Here is a 20,762-nt window from a genome sequence, read left to right as displayed (position 1 = left end):
TGGTGCTCATCAGGGTCGGAATGTCAGGAAGAATATTAAGTGATAAGAATTAAATAACTATATTGAGATGCAAATATAATATGCTAGGTTTGCTTCAAATTAAATTCAGTCACATTCTATGGCGTATTTTATTAGCACTGAAGGCCTGCATATTTCTTAGTGGCTGCCAGGAAAAAGCTATATAAAAAAAAAAGATTCTGAAACCTATATAAAAAAATCACAATTCAGAACTTAGAAACACATCATAAAACATCCAAAATCATATTTCACCATTTATATCATGTTTCTGCTTAATGTTTTATTTTCAATTTTAAGCACCCACCATGAAGAAATATTGCCACAGATTTGTAAAATCTAACTTTAGCAGTGATGGCTTATTAGATTCTGTATGATATAGCTAATGAATGGGAGGTTGTGTTTACTACAGCTATTGGTGTATCTTCCAATGACAAGAGTAATCATCCAAGCCAATATGTGATGGGAAATAAATGTCTGAGTCATTTCGGATTTTTTTATTCTTATACAACGTAAAAAAAAATGGAGCATTCAAAATAACTTTGAGTCAAATGTTCAACATTTTTTCGAACTCTCCATCTATTTTTATTCTGGTTCCAACCATTGTCCTACAACAATTGAAGATATGTTTCTAGATGGTCCTATCTTATACCTCAAAAAGCTGATGAACTGAGGGACAGTAGAGCTGGGTTCTGTTCACAGCTATTAAACAGTGCCTTAGTACAGAAGTCCAACCTTCAACTGTTGTATTAAATGTACTTTAACATTTTAAAATACATCTTAGTTTCAGATTAGGGGAATCAAAATATTTACAGCACTACAGTAGGAAAAGATTAAACAAGAAAATATGATATTTCCAACTGTTAATTTAGATTCCTTCTGTATACACAGATAAAGCATAGCTTGCAACAGATTATCAAAAGTTCATAAATGAGCTTGTATTATTTGTAGTTAAGATCTCACAGCCTTGAAATACACCTAGATTATAGATGTTAAGGTTTACAACTGTCAAGTGGGAATAGCGTTCTGATGAATAATAGCAATAAGGAAGCTTAATTTCAAGAACACAGCCCAACAATTTCTATCTGTATGGATGCAATTTAAAGGGTAAACCTGAAAATCCTATCAAGATGATGCACCTGGCTGCTGGAGTCTTTTACAAGCTGGATGACAACAGCAGGTCATGGTAGGACACCATACAACATCTAGAGCTCTACCATTTCAGAACTACTTAAGGCAAAGCCACCAGTTTTGATGTTCAAGGCAGCCTCCTTTCAACTTTCATATCTTCTTGATGAATCTTAACTTTTGATTCTCTTTACACCTAATTTGGCCTAAGATATTTTTGCTTGCATCCTCATTGCCATTTGTGCACTGTATTTGTCCAATAATTCATTTTGATGATACGATCTTCATCACAGTTTCATTTTTAGTAGACTGAAATGGATGTTTTTCACCATTGCATTTTTTCAGGTACTGTGATGAGTATACTGTTCAGTCTTGCAATTAGTCTTTACATAGCATATGCTCACTTAGCATAGACACATTTGTTATTTTTACTGCACAACACTATAGATAAGAACTCTGTGAACACACTAGGGTGCCTGAACTATTCAGCATGTTCCAAGAGCTAAGACACCAGCAACACTGTGAAACAGCTGTGAGTTGGAAAAGCATCCTGGGTATTAGCATGCAAATGAGCCTGTCAAACATCCCACATGGCTTCTAGAATTCCAACATCCTATACTCAATGACTAAGTAGCAATTTCAACTGCAGGGCTTACTCTAAACTCATTATGCAACTGTGTTTACAGACAACACAGGTAGACTTCTACAATTAAAGCTGCCCAAGAGTCTACATTATAACCACATTATGTGGTTAACACAGCTCAACTTAAACGTGGTGTGTCTAGAATATACTGCATTATTTAGCACAATTTCAACTAACACAGCTTATCAATTCTTCAGGAAATGAACAGGAAGAGTACATTTTTGCCCTTATTAAAACAATGCCTACAAGAAGCTCCAGTTCCCCCGTACTTTGAAGCAGGAACTTTAAATTTGGTGCCAGGGTGACTTGTATGTCAGAGATGTGCCTTTTTCCACCCTATAAAAATCTAACCAAATTTGGCAAGTTATGAGGCACCAGAGGCATCATTTGCTTTGAGGGCGAGGAGGGCAGTTACCTATTGACTTTTCATAGGCCTGTATTTCCATTATGTCTTCCACTTTTTGCCTCTTCCACCCATCCTCCAACTTTGCAGGATAAAATCACTATAACGTTCTATGTACACTTCACAATCCCTGATTTTTAAAATGAGGCCCCATCTGGCATTTTCTAACTTTTGAGTGCTTAGCTTTGAAGCACTGTTCTTCTAATATACTTTAGGTGTAATTTATAACTGGAAGGAAATGAGGTCAAATGAATTAGAAACAGGCCTGAGAATCAAGAAATTCTGTGTTTCAATCATGGATGAAATTCTGCCTCCCTTTGGGGTCTCAGACACATCACTTAACTTTTCTGCCTCCATTTTCCTATTTGTAGACTGAGGATAATAATAGACATACCTTTCTGACCTGTTGTAAGAATAATTTTTTTTCTTTCATCCAATTAAGCAACTGCCCCTAAAATAACTAATAACTAGTAGATCATTTACACTGTAATCGTTATGTTTGGCTGCACTATGAACACTCAGTTCTGAAAGGCGTTAGGTTACTTTCTATTGTGAATACATGGGAGTTCACACTTTGATTCATGACATCATCTTGCCATTTAATATGGGCTGTTTGGTTCCTATACACTAGGACTGAACTGTTTGCCTAACTAACCTGATTTCACAAAACATACACAGCTACGTGCTGCTAGGCCTAGAAAAAAGACTGAGCCCATGTGTTGACTATTTCTTTCCAATGATGTATGCCAAGGTGCTTCTGGTCAAATGATTTTATACTAACAATGAAAAAAATAAGCACAGCCTCTTTAAAAAAGCAAGAGAAAAGCAATTAATAAGTTCAATATTAAAGTGTTGGATTCCCAGCCGTGTTCAACAGAATATATTGTCTGGAACCAATACATAAAGTCAGGAGCTTTTTTAAGATTCTTGTTTGTTGATACTGACTGAGTGGTTCTGAAATTGCTATTGTTTTGAATTAAACTAGCAAACATATCACACGGATCATTCAGTACAAAAAGAAAATAAAAACCTGCCTGGGGAATTAAATATCTTCCTATAATTATTTCCCAGCCTGTAAGTTACCTGGATCAATACATGGGTATATAAAGCACCAGTCTGCATTTGCAAGCCTCAGGTGGAAAAGTCCAGATCAAAAAGGGCTAGGTCTCAAGATACCCAATACAAAGTAAAAAATGAAGAATCTGACCCTGTAAAAATATATTCCCATAACTCTCAAAGAAGTTGCTGAGAATCTCTTCATCGATTTCAGTAAAATAGATTGTAATCCCCTTTTTGTAAGTTGTACAATATTTTGAGCCCAGAATGGTCACTGATTTTAATGGAACTAATCTGTAGCAAACCAAAACTCAATGTGAGTAAAGCTATCAGAATCTGAACCTATCAGAGCAAGGCTATGTCTACACTTCAGTTTTTTCAGAAAAACGGCCATTTTCCCAAAAAAAACTTTAGTTACGTCCACACTGCAATCGCACTCTTTCAAAAAAAAAAAAAAAATTGAAAGAACAGAGGGTTTTTTCCAATATTGGCAAACCTCTTTCTACAAAAAAGAAGCCTTTTTCCAAAAGAGGTCTTTCGGAAAAAGGCATGTGTGGACGGGAAAGAGGGAGTTCTTTCGAAAGAAGAGGAAAGAGGAAAAAGCACAGGTGCTCTGGTGGCCACTCTGTCCACAGTAATCAGAGCTGAAATGTGAGATAGCGTCCACATGGAATGGAGGCTATCTTTTGAAAAAGAAGATCGCTTTTTTGATGCGTTTTGGCAGTGTGGACATGCTCTTTTGGAAGAAGTTTTTTGGAAGATCTCTTCCGGAAAAATTTCTTCCAAAAGAAGCCTGAAGTCTAGAGGTAGCCTCAGAGTTCACAAGCAGTCTTGAATAATCCTGTTGAACTAAATGATGTTTTTTCCTGGGTGTCTGGCTGGTGAGTCTTGCCCACATGCTCAGGGTTCAGGTGATCGCCATATTTGGGGTCGGGAAGGAATTTTCCTCCAGGGTAGCTTGGCAGAGGCCCTGGAGGTTTTTTGCCTTCCTCTGTAGCATGGGGCACGGATCACTGCTGGAGAATTCTCTGAATCTTGGGGTCTTTAAACCATTTGAGGACTTCAATATCTGAGATGTAGGTGAGAGGATTATTCCAGGAGTGGGTGGGTGAGATTCTGTGGCCTGCATTGTGCAGGGGGTCAGACTAGATGGTCATAATGGTCCCTTCTGACCTTAAAGTCTATGAGTAAGAGGCTACAGGATAAGGCTTTAAATTACTTCCCTAGCAAATAAGCACTTTACATCTTTCGGACCCCAATGGCTGTTTGTTTTATACAGCAACTAATAGGAGTTTTGATCTGGTGTACTCTGAACGCAGCCAATATGCTGATTCACACTAGCTGATGGTACAATCCAGTAAGACTACTTATATCAGAAAGAGAGCAGTAAATGGTCCCATGACATATATTTTTTAAAAGATACATTGTCATGATTGATAATAATAAGCCACTTTTAACAAGCTCACAAGAAATACTGGAGCTATTCATGGACTGAATTCTCCTGCCTCTTTTTCACACATGGAGTCCTGAAAAATTTAGTAGAAGTATTTGTGTGTCTGTAAACGCTGCAGACTCAGAATGTGCAGCATAATTTAGAGCTGGACGTAAAAATATTTCCCCAGACTTTCAACTTCTTTCATTGCCAGATTATCAGTTCTATTACATCTTGTTGCTTTATGGAGAAGAAAAATTAACTCAAATTACTTTATTAATGTTCTAAAACCAATGCAAGGTCAGCAGTCAAAGCTACAATAGTTTAGAAAGTTTATAGAGTCTATTTGTGTAAATGTATTCCTTGAGACCACATGAATCTGAATAGATGCAACTTTAAAAAAAAATCTAACATTCCCTACTGAGAAAGGAAAAGAGAGGAAAATAATAAACTGGAGCAAGTCTTATCTCTTACTTACAATAAACCCACCAGACTGAGTTGATGTATAATCACAAACCTAAAATATAAAACTTTTTATATAAACTATATTTAAAAAATTATTTAGGCAGTACAGTGTAGAAAACACCTGAAGTTTAAATATACATATTATTAATACACCCCAAACCTACCAAAGCATGGAAATCAGAAGCTATGGAGAAAGCCTTGTACATTTCTTTCCACTGTAACATTGTCTACCCTGCTATCAATAATATAATCCAACACACCATTAAAGGCTTTCAATTCCACCTCCAATGGTTACTCAAAAGCCATCCATGTCCCAGCAATACCATATATGCTTTTATAGCAATTATATCAACACATCAGCACACTTGCCTGTCAGACCGTCCAGACATTTAGAACGTCAGCCTGCCTTAACTCTGCCAAGGTCAGTGCAAAGGAGATACAAAGAAATGTGAGACAGTCCTGTGGGGGGAAATTGCCAATGGAGGTGAATTAAAAACTCTTATGATTCTTTCAGTATTAATTCATTTTTTCAATAAAGTGCCATGAAAAATTCAAAGTTTTTAATCTTTGTATTTTTGCCATTTCCCATAAAGTTTTTACAAAATAAATGTTTAAAGCACTTTGTGACAGAGCAGGCTTTCTTACTGCTCTGTCACTTCCTAGTTGCCCTGCTGGGGATTAACTTCCACACAGTCTGACACCTTCCTGCCGTTGCTTAGCCCATCTGCCCACTAAGTCACTGAATGGCCTTTCATAGTCCCAGAGTTCCCTCTTCATAGTTGAATTCCCCCATCCTGGTCTATTGTCAAACTATTCCCAGCAGTCCCCAAATAGGCTACCCCTTGCATGCCACTCATGCAGTGCTTGTAACAGAAGCTAGGCTGTCTTCTTGACCAGGTTTCAATCTTGGGACCCTCAACCCAGCAGCTCAGGTCTCTATTTTCCTAGCCTTTATTGCTCCTTCCTTGGACTGCTTCCTAACTGCCTATTATAGACACCTATTCGCTCCCCTTGTATCAGGAAGCACTACTGCAGATTTCTTCACTGCAATGCTATTTTGCCAGCTCTCTGGCTTTAAAACCCCCCCACATCATTCTGACCACGTAAGCTTCATTCCAGTTAACCCACATTGTACCCTAACTACCTCTCAGTTGCAGCCTATGACTAATTAGCCTGTTCCCTATATTAAGCAATCCAGGGCTAGCATAGGGTGAATGCCCCATTGCACTCTTGCTAAAAATGAACTTTGTAATGTAATGGTAACTAAAGTGCAGACTACCCTTATTGTGATGTCATAGCCCACTTCAGCAAGGAGAGGGATAGAAGCAGGCCAAAAGAAGCCTGCACAAATCTGGCCAATCAGGCCAAGCTGGGCCCTAAAAAAAAAAAAAAAAAAAAAAAAAAAAAAAAAAGGCTGCAGAGCTGAAGGGAACTCATTTTCACCCTGACCAGCAAGGGTGAAGGAGCTGGATCCCATTAGGGGAGGGATCTAGTGGCCTCTTGGACAGAGCAGACCTGGACAGACTCAGGAGAGCCAGAGAGAAGCTCCAGTCTGATACCAGCCGGACTCTGGGCCTTGATACAAGGTGCAAGTGTCATGGGGAAATGGCCTCTGCAGTCAAGGGCAGAGAAAGAGGGCAGGAGATGGCTGCGACCAGAAGGCCACTGGATTGGACCCAGGGCAGTGGGTGGGCCTGGGTTCCTTCTCCCCCTTACTGGAGTTTGGCTTATACAGACTGCAATTTGCCCCTCAGGCAAGGGGCTACATTTTGGGGCTGCAATTGGCCATGGTGGCAGATGCGAGACTTAGAACTGCCAATACCCCTGGAATGGGTAGAGGATGGAGTGGTGGGCACTATCAGAAGGCAGTGTCCTGAAGAGGACACTGTGATCCAAGGAATGACACAGGTCCAGACAGAGAAGACATGGTGGAGAGTGCAACAGACAATGGGCAAGATGTGACCAGAAGGCAGTGCATTCCATAAACAGAGCTAATTCCCAGCATGACTTGCAGGAGGCACTGAGGCAAACCCATTCCAACCATATTTACAGATGGACAAACTGTGTGGTAAAGGTATTCAATGATACTTGGGTTACAGAGTGAGTCAATAGCAGAGGCAGAAATTCAACCAAGCAACCCAATTCTTCTTTCGCTGGCACCAGCAAAACGCAAGAGTAGTTAAAATTAAATCACTAGCATTACAACAGTATAAAATAGATGAGAAAAAAATTGAAATAAAGGAGTCTTGATGGCTCATGCCCTGTTGAAATCAATAGAAACACTACCCAATACCCACTAGTAGTTTTATTATAGTGTTTTCCTAACACTCTTCTGCTACTTTTACTACTATGCCATTAATCCATTATTTAAGCCACTGATGAGATACACATCAACTAATTATAATCATCTATTATTGTCCATGTGAAGCCGGTCCTTACACCCAGCTTGATGGCATTTCTCTATCTAATCTGGAAACACATTCTAACTAGTGCAATCTCATGTTTCCTGTTTTCCACTCAAGATTTGCCTGTCCTTTTACTCATGCTCCCCTCATCACTAGTTTCTCATCTGTATTTTCTCTACATTCATTTTACTTCCCTCTCTCCTCTATTTTATTATCAATTCCCATAAGCATGTAGTTTTTTTCCCTTAATGTAGATGTTATCAGTTCAAACACTCAGATTAAACCTCTTTTAGGTGACATTTCTGTCAGCTCATGAATTGCATTTCAATATTATTAAACAACCATTTTTGAAATTACCAAGGAAGGTATAATTATGGAAAGTACTGTACTTACTGTTTGAATAAACAAGTTGTCCATCCATTTATATAAAATGTTATTTAGACAATGTGAAAAAATTGCTTTATTGATTTAAAGCTAGAAAAAGTAATTTTCAAGCCACTATCATTATCATGTAGACTGCCAGTAGCCACCTTGAAAGTATTAAAATGATAATATTCACATGCCTGTTCTTGTTACATTGTAAACACTTTTCCAAAACGGTCTACAAATACAAATGAGATGGCCATGAAGTGGAATCACAGCTTTCAGTGGTAGTCATACTGCAATGTTCCCTCCAATTTTTCCCATCCCTAAGTGGAATGAATTTTGTTATGTGTATCAGTATAGAGGAGACATCAGCATAACACATTCATATGATGCACACAACAACATTCATATGGCAGGAAGGGGTCAGGAGTTCACAGTGTGGGATCAAGCTCAGGTGTGGGACAGAGGGTTGGGATGCAAGACTGTAAGGGCTCCACCTGGGGGGTTCAGGTTTGGGGTAGGGCCAAATTTGGGAGGAGTCTGGAGTGAAGGAGGGTGCTCCGAGGCTTTTGCAAGGAGAGAGGACTCCTCCAACTCCCTTGCCTCTCAGCAACACCTGTAGCATGTCTCCGTACTATGGCAGCTTCAAAGCCAGGCTGCCTCAGATGTAGCAAGGTCAGGACGGGCTGATCCAGGATGGAGAAAGGGCTGTGGTAGGGCCTCCCTGGCCACTGCAGGGTTGGGACCAGGGCTAGGGCTGTATCCAGCCCACCCCAGAAAAATCAAAGTTGGGCCATGCCATCTTGGACACAGAACACTGAAGGGCAGGCTAGGTGGCGTATAGGAGTGGGTCAGCCAAACTCCAGATGCCACAGGTTCATGACTTGCATGGCCTTCTGGACCACCTGCATGAGGCTAAATAGGCAGCTGCATAGCCCCGCAGTTTACAGGGAACTTAGGACAGATATCTTTCAAGGCACTTATCTATAAATGAGCAGGCACTTGTGTGAGTTCAGTTCACTCTGTAAAAGTGAGGACCACAAGGATTATCACTTCTTTCCATCCCTAAGGGGGTTGGCTATGGATTGACCTTGTTTAAGAAATTATTCAAATCATTTTAAATGCATCTAAGGGCAACATTGGGCCCTATAAATCACATCTGTAGACTAAGAACTATGAGGTAGGAGAGGCCAGCCCACTATGTCAAGATATCACCTCATAAAACAAGAGAACAAAGCATTTCATCTCATTTCATCTCAGCCCAGGCAAACACTTGATACTGGACTCTTCTCTCTCAAAAATGGGTCTGCAAATCCCTTTCATATTGACATACACAAAATTCTGTTTCTTAGACAGTCAATAACAGTCATTTACAGTACTTGGTTTAGAATGAAAATGTACCTAGATTGCTATTATGCTAGTCCCCCTCTTTGACCTGTGTCTATGGCCTTATTTTACATTCTCAACTTTTGACAAACATTTCCCCCTTCAAGGTCATATAACTACAGTGAACCTTCTCTAGCCTCTGTATTTTTCCAAACTAAGCATAGCAAGCCTAGCTATTTTCTTTATTAAGTTGTATATTCCTGAGCCTCGTAGGTATTCTCTATTGCAAATGTCCTCTCTACAGCATGGCATACAGATTTGCATATAGTAGCTCCAATTAGAGCTTGTTACAAACTTTTAAAGATCCAGAATTCAGGTCAGAAGTAGAAAATTAAGTTGCAGTACTTCATGATTTCTTCTCACGTGGCATGAAAAAATCCCAGCAACGGCCACTGGTTAGAATCATAAACATGTAATCAAAACTCCATCCACTGATGCTGCTATCTGGCCCCAGATTTTCCAGCTCACCTGGCCTACCATATCCACAAGGAGGGATGACAAGTGAATTCAGTGCCTCTTTTCTTACTCAGCAATGTGGACACTTGTGCTAAAATGACACCAGCACTCACATGCATAGCTCAGCAGGGAGAAAAGTCACACAAAAATATTTTACCATGTTTGCTTTTACCCAATTCCCGTGTTCAAGCCGTGAGAAGAATTCACACAGAAATACCAAAAGAGCACACACATGAAAAAGAGCTACAATAGCCTTTGTAATGGAATAGCATGCACACTCACAGTGGTATGCCTAATGCTTCTTTCTGTGCTACACATGCCCAGACTTTCTGTAACAATCACAACTGTGGTATTACTCTTACACAGTTATAAACGGGCAAGAAGAGGCTTCTTACATCATCTCCATCACTTACATGCTCCAATATATTTTGTAACTCTCAAAATACTTTAGCAGGCCTATGCTTAGATCTTCTCCAGGTGTCATTACCTACATAAATCTGGTCTTGAACTTGTTGGCTCTATCTCTGTCTACTACTGAAATAATGCTACAAAGTCACTCACACACAGAAAACTGAAGAAGTGGAGTATCTGTAGATAGATGTTTTCAAGACACAACAGCCTGATGAAATACATCCTGGAATAATCAAGGAACTGACTGAGAAGATATCTAAGACATTAGCTATTATCTTTGAAAAGTCTTAAAAGATAGAATTGATTCCAGAGGACTGGAAAAGGGCAAATATTGTGCCTATCTATAAAAAGGAGAATAAGAACACCCCAGGGAATTACAGACCAGTCATCTTAACTTCTGTACCCAGAAGGATAATGGAGCAAATACCTAATTTGCACACATAGAAGATAAGGTAATAAGTAACAGCAGAGGTGAAAGTAACTTACATTTCTTACAAGTACTGTTGTATCTCACATACTCCGGGGGCGGCAGCAGGGGGGGACTCAGAACAGCATTTTTTTTTGGGGGGGGGCTGCTATAGGACAGTACCTGTAAGAAATTAAGTGTGGTGTGCTCAGGGCAGGGGGTTTAAGTGTGGGTGTAGGGAGGCTCAGGGCAGGTTGTAGGGATATGAGGGTTCAGGAGTCAGGGCAGGGGCTTGGAGGTGTGGGGATATGAGATGGGGCTCAGGGCAACAGTCTGAGGTATGGTGTGTAGTGAGGGAGTGCAGGAGGTAAGGTGCTGTTTAGGGAAGGCACGGGGGCTGACATCCTCTCCCCAAAATTCATACCAGGAGGCTACCAGGGAGGGAGAGGAAAGCTTACAGCATGGGTCACTCACTCCTCTGCCCCTTCCAGCCGGGAGGGAATACAAGTACTCTATGCTTTTCCTCTTGCTCACTGTCAGAAAGGGGGAACAGCAAGCAGCATCCCCATATGAATCTCAGGGGGAGAGGAGCATCCGCCCTCCTACCCTCCTAAATGGCATCCTGGAAGGGCTTGGGACAGTCCAAGACCAGTGTGAGAACCAACCCCCAGCCAGCCTCTTTAACCGGCCTGCTGCTTAACACAACAGTCTGCAGAAGAGCCCCAGGAGGCCGGCTGGAAGTATGCTTCACCTCCTCCTGCAGCCAAGTGCCCCAGCCAGCCGGCTCCTTCTTGCAGGAGCAGTGCATCAGCTTACTTTCACCTCTAAGTAACAGACAGCATGTATTTGTGTGGAACAATTTGTGTCATACCAATCTAATAGCTTTCTTTGACAAGATAAGTCTTGTTATAAAAGGGGAGGAGCAGTAGATGTGGAATATCTTGACTTTAGTAAGGCTTTTGATTCTGTCTCACATAACCTTCCTCGTATACAAACCGGGGAAATACAAGCTGGATGGAGCTACTGTGATATGAATGCTTAAATGATAAGAAAACCATTCCCATGGAGTAATTATTAGAGGTTCACAATCAAGATGGAAGGGCATAATGAGAGGGATCCTGCAAGGATCAGTTCTGGGTCCAATTCTGTTCCATATTTTCTTCAGTTTATTTAGATTATGACAGAGAGTACATTCATAAGGTTTGCAAATGATACCAAACTGAAAGGGATTGCTAGTGCTTTGGAGGTAAGGATTAAAATTCAAAGTTACCTGAACAAACTGGAGAAAAGGTCTAAAGTAAATAGGATGAAATTCAATAATGACATATGTTCCTTCATAAGCAGAATACTTTGTAATTAATTGCACACATACAAAATGGGAAATGACTGTCTAGGAAGCAGTACTGGAGAAAGGGATCTGGGGGTCATACTAGATCACAAGCTAAATATGAGTCAATATCAATATCAGGCTGTGTCTACATTGGCAAGATTTTGCGCAAAAGTGGCTGCTTTTGTGCAAAATCTTGCTGCCTGTCTACACTGGCCGCGAGTATTTGCGCAAGAACACTGACATTGTAATGTACAAAATCAGTGCTTCCTGCACAAATACTCTGATGCTCCTGCTCAGTGATAAGCCCTCTTGCACAAGTATTCTTGCACAAGAGGCCAGTGTAGACAGGCAACGTTAATTTCTTGTGCAAGACAGCCCGATGGCTAAAATGGCCATCGGGGCTTTCTTGCGCAAGAGAGCATCTACACTGGCACGGATGCTTTTGCGCAAAAGCACATGCTTTTGCGCAAAAGCATCCATGCCAGTGTAGATGCTCTCTTGCGCAAATATTTTTAACGGAAAAACTTTTCCATTAAAAGTTTTTGCGCAGAATCATGCCAGTGTAGACGCAGCCTCTGTGTAATGTTGTTGTGAAAAAAGCAAACTGCATTCTGGGCTACATTAACAGGAGCGTTGTAAGCAAGACACGGGAAGTAATTCTTCCCCTCTATATTCCACTGAATATACCTTACTTGTAGTAGCATCTCTAATTCTGGATGCTCATTTCAGGAAAGATGTGGACAAATTTAAAAAGGGCAGAGAAGGACAATAAAAATGATTAAAGATCAAGAAAACTTGATCTTTTGGGAAGATTGAAAAAAAAGCTGGGTTTACTTAATCTGGAAAAGAGAAGACTGAGAGGGTGCATTATAAAACAAACAATGAAAAGTCTAGCAGCACCTTAAAGACTAACAAAACATGTAGATGGTATCATGAGCATTCATGGGCACAACCCACTTCTTCAGATGAATGGTGCATGGCAATAGTTTTCAAGTACATAAAACATTGTTACAAAGAAGGATAATAGGATAAGCAGCAATGGGCTTAAACTGCAGTAAGAGCAATTTAGGAAATTTCTGCTACTGTCCAACTTAATAGTCAGGGTGCTTAAGCACTGGAATGAACTCTCTCAGGGGTTGTGGAATCTCTGTCACTGGAGATTTTTAAGAGAAGTCAGAAATGATGTGGGTACTACTTAGTTCTGCCATGAGTGTCAGGGACTAGACTAGACAACCTCTGGAGGCCCCTTCCGATCCTACAATTCTATGATTCTCCATCCTCTACCTTCAGACTTTCTATTGCTAAACCACTTTGAGTTCTGTTTTTATACATTAATTGGTTTTGTACTACACTTAAGTTCTCATCGTTACTTACTAATTCTATAGTGTATTCAGTGATTCAACCAAGTTTCCTTAGCATGAGCTTCCTTTATATCTGTGCTAGTTTCTATTTTCTCAGCTGTAGTATATATAATATTATACATTCTTGTTCCTTAATCAATCTTGTCAACATTTTCTCTGTAGCTAAAAGCAACTTTATAGGTGCATACTTTCCAAAAATCTATCTATATTATATTAGCCATATTCTAGACCTCTGTCTTTAGTGCTACAAATATTTTTGCCACAGGCTTTCCCATTTTCCTTGCTGCTGCCTGAGAAATCTCAGGATATAATTTATCTGGCTGCACCTGGTCTTTTGTCAAGTTTATTATTTGCTGTGACACTGTAACACACTGTCTTGCCATTCCACTTCATCTCAACCTCCTTCCTTTCCCATCTCTTCCCCAACAAGATGTTCATCTCTGCAATGTTACAGTCCACTTCTAAGCTGACACCTAGAATTTGTTTATGCCCTCAGCAAATAAAGGCCTCATTTGTCTCTACTGTTCTACACTTGCCCAGCAGTGACCTTCCCGTCTCTTTGTCTAGATGTTTCTTCTCATGTATTTACAAAGACTTACTCTGGTTTATATTAAGGTCTCTTGCTATTTTCATGTACATTATACTTAAGTACATATTTTTGTGTGTTCCATTTAAAAAAAAATAGACATGCATTTTTTTTGGTGTACATCTTTTTACACCATTCTTCTTACTGGTAATTTCAATGCACACTTTGACAGTATTGTCTCCTAAATTATACTCTGAAATTCTCTAGACTGCTATATTTATGATGAAGTAGACACCATCTTTTGTGCATGAAATTAATTTTTTTACTGGCAAACAGTATGCTTTTATTAATGATTCAACATTTTTATTCATAAATCGAAACAGATTCTTGATTCTACTTCCCACGTTTTTTCTACTTTCCTCTTTACCTAACCCTTTCTTTCTCTAATACAGGTGTCCAGGACAAATGCCTATCGGGCTACTTTCATTAGGCATACTGAAAGCTCTCAATGTACTTTCAGTGGGCTGCTGTATTCTCCTACACTTGCTATCCTAAAACATTAAAAATAATATTCTATATTTCTATAGTACCTTCTAAAGTTGCTGAACTTGATTAAGCCTCACAACATGGTTTTCATCATCCACTTTTTATTAATAGAGAAAATAAGCTACAGAATAGTTATATGACTTGCTCAACGCAGCATAAAAAGTATATTATAGAACCCACAAACGACACCTAGGGCTTCACCTACAAAGTCATTCTTTCCTTAATGGTGTACTGTGTTGTGTGATAAGAAACTGTGTTGGTCCACTCCAGAAGTGGTCACATCAGTGATGGCTGGGCATATATACATTTGTAAAAGTTTTCATCATACTTCTAGATTCATCAAGTCAAATATGACATGGACCAGCTCTTCAGTTGGTGTTATCCTTAGCATTGCTCTTTGGATTTGACTGCAATTTTACTATTAAGCATCATTTTACAGCCTTTGTGTTTACCAAGTCTCTTACCACTTCAGTATTACCTAAACTACCCATAGCTTCTTCTGGAAGGAGAGGAGAATTTCTCCATAGCTTTCATTAAAGGGCTTCTTCCCATCTGAAATATTAAAGAATGTAACTCATTTTTCAAGCTCCACAAATTTTCAGCATGAATTCTGTAGTTATATTTCCCAGTTGGGATGTAAGCAACCACAAAATCCCACATTTCAGCTCTGTTTTTTTGCATTTGCATGTGTAATTCTAGGCATGTCAACAGCAAAGCTGGGAGAAATATTTCAAAATGCAATAGAAATTCACCTGCTTTGGTATTCCAATTCAAGCTTGAATCTCAGCACAAGTTCATTAAAAGAGTTTTTTTTTTTTTTTTTTAAAGAACCCTGAATATTTTCATATTAAAATACCAGGTTAGACTAAATGGTGCTGGATAAGTTTTGTTGCAAGTTTTGCAGCACCTGGTAAAATTCTGGGAGTGCAAACCCAGTAAAGTAAAACCAAAAAAGAATCCTATTTGAACCAATCAAAATATCCTTGTTGCATGCAGTCAAGGAGTTTGTCCCACAGTCTGTAGTCTACAAAGGAAAAAGCCATTGTCAAACTTAAAAAATATAGTAATTCACCCCTGCTCAAAACTTTATTTGGAAGTGTTATAGCTTAGAATCCCTGCGAGCAAAAATTGGGAAAATAGTGTGCAAAATTGATTTTTGGTGTGCCTTCTTTCCCTCTGAGCTGTGATGGAAGTCTGAAAGAATTGGGCTTGTTTAGTTTAGAAAAAAGGAGACTAAGAGAGGACATGATAGGGTTTTTCAAGTATCTAAAAAAGTGTCACAAGGAGGAAGGAGACAAATTGTTCTCCTTGCCCTCTGAGTATAGGACAAGCAGCAATGGGCTTAAACTGCAGCAAGGGAGGTTTAGTTTGGACATTAGGGAAAAACTTCCTGTCGGGGTGGTTAAACACTGGAATAAATTGCCTAGGGACGTAATGGAATCTCTATGTCTGGAGATATTTAAGAACATGTTAGATAGACATCTATCAGGGATAGTCTAAGATGGTTGCTTGGTCCTGCCGTGATGGTAGGGAACGGGATTCAATGACCTCTTGAGGTCCCTTCCAGTGCTAGTGTTCTATGATTCTTTGACTTCTATATGATGAATATGGACTATTGTCCTCATTACAGTCTCATTTTTACATAGAAACCATTTCATTTTTTCTATATATTTTCACATTGTTGTGCACTCCAGAGTCAGATGGAGATACTGACAGATGACACAGTCTATTTTGACACCTGATAAACTCTGGAAACCTTGGTGAAGAATTTAAGCTAGCAAATGATAGTTCAAAATCCATCACTTCAAGACAATACTGCCAATTCATAATACCAAAATAAAGCTAATGTTTGTCCCCAAATCTAAGTGCATATGAATGTTTTCCGGATGGACTATTACTTTTCATCAGCAGTACTTTCCAACAAATTAGCCATTATGGTGATAGTGTTTCAGAAGCCAAGAAGTGCGGAATCACTGATGTGGCAATTAATAGCATTTTATGAGACAAGGTAATTCCTAAAACACATAACAGCGGCAAGCATTGCAGGCGCACTTCAACGACATCTCCCACTTGCAGTCATTAGTGAGCCAGCTGGTTGATGGTGTACATTTCCTCTTCTATCTTTATGAAACAGCTTAATCTTTCTTAACACCAAACCCCCCCCCCCCCCAAACACTCTATCATTTTACAGCAAGATGGACCGATTCCAGATATTCATGTTCTAAGCTACAGTGAAATCTACTAAATGCAGATCTTCACTTTGTAGGTGGGCTGTATACTAAACATATCATGAACAGAAATATCACTATCAATCACTTCTGTAACTTTAACAGCCTATCGGCTATATGAACTAGTTTAAAACAAAGGTGGCGATGCATGGCATAACTCACACTAACTTAGTTTAAGACAGAACAGTTCAAAAGTTTCATGAACCAAACTTAAATTACAATCTTAACTGGCAATAAACTTTAAAAAGCACCCTTCCAAAATTCCTATCACTTGTGATAGGAGGTTCTGAACAAATCAATTGTCTCTATGCATACTACAATCACCAGGTGATAACTCAGACAGCAAATCTATGACAGGTCCTACCAACATAAGTCACCAGAACTCAGGTGACTGTCAAAAAATGTTAATAGAGTCTGTGACTTTTATCAAGTTCCTAGAGTAACAGACCTACCTCGACAGATGGTCCCATTCCCCACATATCCAGGTTTGCAGGTGCAGCTATGTCCCCTGACAGTGTTAGTACAGATTGCTTTCTCATCACAGTTGTGCTGTCCACTGCCACATTCATCATGCTCTACCAGGAAAAAAAATACAAGGGAGTAAAAGATCTGCTTTTCAGTTTGCCAATCTGACATTTGAAAAACGGAGTTAAAACGAATAACAAGGTTGCCACAGTGGCTGAACACAGCAGGGATTCAGATGTAAGAGCCTACTATGGACTGCTTCGGTTCCAGGATACAATGACTTATTCATGGCAGCAGTAGCTTGTTTATTTAGACTGAGGAGGAGAAAACTATCCAGGGTAAGTACGCAGCACTACCACCATAACAGTCACAGTACGAAGATTATCACTGTAGCACCTCTGATGTGCTGAGAACCCTCACCATCACTGCCCAATACAAAGAGTGGCAAGTATACATGCAAGGTAAGTAGTTACAGTAAGGCACACTGATGGCATGATCTTTAAAGGCCCAACCACACTTCCATTACAATTGTTCACATGCACAAGCCTATGCCGTGTTAAAGCTTGGTATAAAATACAAAGTAATGTTCTATGTTTTTAAGATACCTTCCAGACTAAGGGATCCCCTAAGCATCTTCTAGAGGGCCAAACACATATGGGCCCAGTGTTACTCAAGCTGCCAACAGGCCTGAAGGCCTACAACTTAGTCTCCCGTCCCACCCATCTGTATGTGACATGCTGCATGCCAATCCAGCAAAGTGTCAGTTTAAGCAACCTTGACCCTGAAGCCTCCCACTTCTCATATAACTCAACCAGCTCTCTCCCTCTGCATTGTGGCAAGAGTTGAAGGTGGAGGAGGAGGAGTGAAGAGAAGCAGCAGTATTGACCTAGAAATATATGGTGGGATTTTGCCTGCCTCGTGCAGGTGAATTGCAAGCAGAAATCACATGTGAATGTTTTAAGAGGATGAGGAAAATTAACTGAAGCCAGTTAATTTGTTAATTCTTTCCACGAAGGAATGGCAGTCAGTGATTCTAAGCCCAGCTATGTGTGCAGGAAAATGGGTGTGATTACAAAGCGGACAAAGAAATGCTTCTTGATAGTGTTTGTCTTTATAGTTGCTAATACAAAAGTCAAGTTAGACTTTATGGACTCCTCTTTAATGGACACTCATCGCTGAAAAGTACCTTCTAGTGGGAACTGATTTTCACCTTATAAACAGACTATCCTAAATTCCAGGTTGACACTGTACTGCAGGATAATTCAGACTGAGTGACAGATTGAAAGGACTCTGCTAGAATACATATTCTTAAAAAACAGCATAAATGTTTTTGCACAATATCTATTGGGTATATTTTTCCAAACACATTCAATAGCTAAGTGATATGAAATCTGCATAATTTTTCAAAAGAATATCATGGGGCATTTTAATCTTATGTTATTAAACAAAAAAAATCATACATAAAAATTATCTGGCTTCAGCTGATAAATTCAGACTATGTTTATGCCGATCCCTTGCTTTGTGGCAGAATTCACTTTTGCTACTCTCTACTTTTCAGAGAGTTAGGCTCATTCCTGCGCACTGTGAACTCTTCTTCTATAGCTCAAAGGAATCTATGCAACAGCCTAGTTCTTGCAACTCCTACCTTGATTAAGAAAACCACCACACACCACTCAGCCCCTTGTGGCATACTAAGGAGAAGTTTTTATAGTGGTAACCCTTCGACCACCCTAGAGGCAATTAGCACATTCTATTCTTAAGACATATTTTCTTTTAAAACAACATTCTCCCCTAAACCTCACCTACAAAGGAAAGTTGGTATAATTATTGATCTGTATTTCAGTAGCATCAGAAACACAAGGGACCCCATTGTGCTGGGCACCACACACACAATAAAATCAGCCCTGCCTTAAAGAAGTGACAATCTAAATAAATTCCCCTCTCACCATTCACAGTAAAAACAATATCCCATTAAAAGGGTGGGGGAGGAAATCTGTGTTTGCAAAAAACATACAAAAGCTTAATACCTTCGGGGCTCTCCCCAGGTGTTTACAACAATAGAGCTTCTAATGTAGACAAGATTCCAGAGCTGCAGCCTTTTTTAACATTCGTGTCAATTAGATACAGTCTGAGAAATTTAATTGGCATCATTCTAATGCTGAATCTAGCCTTGGGAAAGTGCCCTACACAGGGGAACCTTCTTTTGCTAACACCATTGCAACTAAGGGATCCTTGTCGATGCAAGAAATTCCAAAATTCATTACAGCTGCAATGGTGGGAATTTTTTTTTTAAGTTTCCCTAGTGTAGACAAGGCTATAGAAGAGTTAGCTACAGGCCTAGTGAGAATGAGACAGCATTGATCTTCTGTCAGGTAAACACAAATCTTTTATTCCAAACACATTCACCTGTGAGAAAAGAAATATTCTAAGACCCTGTCAATATGCTACTTTGGTTGTGTTTCATTCTTCCATTTAAGGTTTCATAGAGGGGTAGATGTTTTGTTCGTTTTCAAACAGTATTCATGAAAAATTCCCAAACCTTATGGCCTCACCTTGGCATGATCCATATAATGTGCCTCAGCAAAACTCTTTAATGGTTAATTGTAGCCCCCCAAACATATATAAGTGTCTGAAGAAAATGAAATACATCTACAGAAGGAATTTCAGAGAAGCAGAGCTGAGGACAAATGAGATGGACCAAAATTAGTGATGCCATTTCTGCAAGAAAGTGCCATGTAAAAAAAAGTGCAATTTTTTTTACATTATTGGAAATGTTTTGCAATAAATGGTTTCGTTTGGCCATTCATTCAAAAGATAACACCTCCAGCAGCCTGTGGCCTATTAACATGATGCTGATTCATTGGTTCAGTGAGCTCAGTGGAAGAGTTCAAAGCAAGGGGGAAAACTGCAAGACAAGATGGCAACCCACGTTGGAACATGAAAACATTGGAAAAGAAAAGGAAATGAAAAGAGTAAACAAGAAAGATCTGAGGTAAGAGAAATCAGTCACTACTTGTTGAAAACAGGTCTTATTTTTGGCAATCACCCTTTTAGTTGGAACCCAAAAATGCAGAAAGGGCATGTAAAAACAAAAAAAATTGCCCTCTCAAAAATATGGTTTTTCAGGGTAGTTATAAAGATCGTATTTGTGGAGTGCTGGCATTTATCTGAGTGGGCTCTGTCATGGCTCCTTCCCCACTCTGGCCTGATAAATGCACAAGTGGGGGCCAGCAAGTGTACCCCAAAGCCTTATCTACCAGGCTTTGGTATAAAACTTCCCCCAAAATCTTAAAAACCTAGATCTTGGGAACAAAACTTCCGCTGCCACCACCCAAATGTTGATAAAGAAATCAGGGGGAAGATCATTTGGGAAATCTCACCCCTAAGATAAAAATCAAGGCGCACAATTAACCACTGCCAGGTTAAAAAAAGAAAAGAAAGAACTTTTATTATTACAACAATATTCCTGTTGCAAACATAATGACTAGATAGGGAGGTAACAAAATATACTCATGGAGAAACTCCATGGGCCTAGAACTTAGTTACAAAGAAAAGCCAAAACATCTTTTAAGCAGTTCCAGATCTCAGATCCCATACCCAATCCTTAAAACAATAAAACCTAACGAAACTACCTAAACTTTACCCTACTTACAGAAAATGAAGAATGGTATCTTGGGGGGGGGGGGGGGAGAGACATGCTTGTCCCTCTCTGTAGTTGCAGAGAACTCCCAGAG

General features: G+C 39.6%; 1 protein-coding gene across 4 annotated transcripts in view; it reads right to left on the bottom strand.

The window, feature by feature from the left end:
* Positions 1–20,762, bottom strand: part of NELL1 (neural EGFL like 1) — a 464,201-nt gene that overhangs the window by 168,476 nt on the left and 274,963 nt on the right. For 2 of the 4 annotated variants that reach the window (XM_075927742.2, XM_075927738.2), the window contains exon 14: positions 17,016–17,138. The exons of the other annotated variants lie outside the window; for them this stretch is intronic. In XM_075927742.2, coding sequence (XP_075783857.2) covers positions 17,016–17,138 — 123 coding nt within the window. The remainder of the gene's footprint in view (positions 1–17,015; positions 17,139–20,762) is intronic. 4 annotated transcript variants of the gene reach the window in all.

The sequence above is a fragment of the Pelodiscus sinensis genome, chromosome 5, assembly GCF_052426305.1.
Source record: "Pelodiscus sinensis isolate ZL-2025 chromosome 5, ASM5242630v1, whole genome shotgun sequence".
NCBI lineage: Eukaryota > Metazoa > Chordata > Testudines > Trionychidae > Pelodiscus > Pelodiscus sinensis.
Note: the sequence above shows the minus strand (reverse complement) of the source record. Positions and strands in the feature narration are given on the sequence as shown.